General features: G+C 40.8%; 1 protein-coding gene across 1 annotated transcript; it reads right to left on the bottom strand.

The window, feature by feature from the left end:
* Nucleotides 1-1,707: 1,707 nt before the first annotated feature.
* On the bottom strand, nt 1,708-2,240 carry LOC137639655 (uncharacterized). Its single transcript, XM_068371911.1, has 2 exons — nt 2,110-2,240; nt 1,708-1,927 (listed from the first exon to the last, which is right to left on the bottom strand). The coding sequence occupies exons 1-2, from the start codon at nt 2,238-2,240 to the stop codon at nt 1,708-1,710; spliced, it is 351 nt and encodes a 116-aa protein (XP_068228012.1).
* Between the last annotated feature and the right edge of the window lie 260 nt (nt 2,241-2,500).

Below are 2,500 nucleotides of genomic sequence, written 5' to 3'. Positions count from 1 at the left end.
AGGAAAATATTGAAAGCTGGTGGTTAATATATGATAAAATAGAAAACAAGCATTTGATTGGTATGGGCGTGTTGATGAAATGTAGCCTAAAGAGACTTAAAATTCAATTTATTTGAAATATGGGACTAATCTAAAAATTTTAAATATTGAAGTTTAAGGTAATCCACACATATACTAGTAAAGGGTGGTATACTGTATAAACTTTTGTCATTACCTTTGCTTTCAGGCGTGTGATGGAGTTGTTGCAATTAACCTATATTCAATAGATAAAGTGCGTGTATAAAAGCAGTTGCGAGCAAGAATGACTCAAAATTTTCAACAAAGTAAAACCTTCAAAGGCAAGCTTAAAAAGCTTGTTATGCTATTAGAGTGGAAGAGATCAAGGAATAAAAAAGCCAAGCACTACATAATTTAGTATGAAACATGGATCATTTTGCTAGAGATACCAAGGTTTTAGGCAATCACAGACCCAGTCTTCATTGTAACAAAGGCTAATCAAGAAAGATTTCCTTGTGTGATTAGCAAGGAAAGGGTTCATATAAGGGGGTCAGGGTGGTTCGTTAGTGTCATTGCGCTGGAAGATGTATGTAGCATGTGTAAATCTTTCGGTATGTGTTCTTTGCTAAGGACTTGTAAGTTTGGCAGCATGGAGTACATTTTTTCACGGTTAAATGTAAGCGCTGGAGATTGTCGGAGGAGGTTGCAGACAGAAAAAAATTCATGCAGGAACGACTAATAGGTCGTCATACAATATTTCAACCGCCGATGAAAACGATCAACCATTTCATTGGCTGCAGGGTTGTAGGCGGTTATCTGATGTAAAACAATGTCCAGGAGATTCGCTAATGATGTCCATAATTGAGAATGGAAATAGATACCCATGTCAGAAGTAATATTCTCACAGATACCAAATCTTGCTATCCATCCTGATAATAAAGTAATTTTATATGTGGCAGACATTTTAGTTTGCATGGGAATGGCTTCAGGCTAACAATTGGAGTTGTCAAGGATGGTAAACAGGTAACAATGTCCTTTTGGTGTAGGGAGGGGACCTACTATGCCGACAAGAATGTGGGGAAAATGACACTGAATCTGTGTGACAACGTACGTTTGAAGCTTTACATGAGATACATGTGCACACCCAATCCTTACCATGATTGATGATACTGTGCCAAATGAAATTCGTCTTGAGTAACGGTTCATCAGATGGTCACAATTGATATAAGAGGCAATGGATAAAATCAAACACCTATCAGTGCATGGGAGTAGGGATAAATGGTTGTAGTCTACCAGTACTGAAGCCGCAGAGGAGGGTGGCGTTGGATGTCCTATATGCTTGGTACTCTTGATTTTTTCATTGGGTTTTAGCCAAGGCATTGTAATCCAACTTCAGGTGAATGGTGGCTGATAGGTTTCTTGACAGGGCATCGGCATTGGTATTCATTTTCTCTGGGACGTATTGAAAGGTGCAGTTCTATTCAGAAATGCCAGAGAGATGTCTGCATTAAAAGATGGACCAGGCATCCGACTGTAAAGTGAAGATATGCACAAGAGGCATGTCTTTCATACAAATGATGAATGACAGATATTTCAAGAAGTGACAAAAGTGAAGGACAGTACATTGTACTGCAAGCAATTTGTGGTCGAAGGTAGGGTATCCAAATTCTGCCTTGGACAGTTTTCTACTTAAAAGGCTAATGGGTGGGGCTAATCATTGACCACCTGCTCAATTACTGAACCAAGAGCAACGTTCCTTGCATCTGTGAATTGAAGGAGAGGTGCATGTGACACAGAAAAGGTGAGAGCAGGAGCAGTTGATATGACGACATTTGCATTACAGTAGGACACATTTTGAAGGGTACCCCACTTCCGGTGTTTTTGCTTGCCATTAAGGGAACTGTAGAAGGTGCAAGAGTGGTGGCAATGGCTGGAAGGAACCATTGATAATAGTTTATCATGGCCAGAAATTCATGCAGTGCTTTGACAGTTAAGGCCTTGGGGAAGCTATGAATGGCTGCTACCTTCTCACAGAAGGGGTGGATGCCTTCAGGAGTGATGCTGTACCTTAAAAACAATGCTTTATTGGCGAAAAAGGTACACTTTTTCTACCGGACTATAAGGTCCTCCTGTTGTAGGCAGTCGAGAATGTAAAGAGTGTGTTCTTCTTTGGAGGAAGAGAACATGAGTATGTCATCCGCGTAACCTATGCAGAAATGGAGATCCCCTAAGATGCCATCCATGGGGTATTGGAAAGTGGCCTCAGCATTACAAAGGCCAAAAGAGAAATAATTGCATGTGTATACACCAAAGGGTTGGGGTGATGGCAGTCTTGGGGAAGTGTTCTTGGTTTATAGGCACCTAATACTACCCTTTTAAGAGGCCAAGTGTTGAGAAACCCCCTCTTTGTGCAAATAGGATGTAACGTCAGCGATGTATGGGAGGGGCTAGTGATCCGGTTCTTTTTGTGGGGTTAGATGCCTGTAATCCCTACAAGCGTGCA

The sequence above is a fragment of the Palaemon carinicauda genome, chromosome 4 (assembly GCF_036898095.1).
Source record: "Palaemon carinicauda isolate YSFRI2023 chromosome 4, ASM3689809v2, whole genome shotgun sequence".
Lineage (NCBI taxonomy): Eukaryota > Metazoa > Arthropoda > Malacostraca > Decapoda > Palaemonidae > Palaemon > Palaemon carinicauda.
The sequence above is the reverse complement of the archived record's forward strand: the minus strand, read 5'-3'. Positions and strand labels throughout refer to the sequence as shown.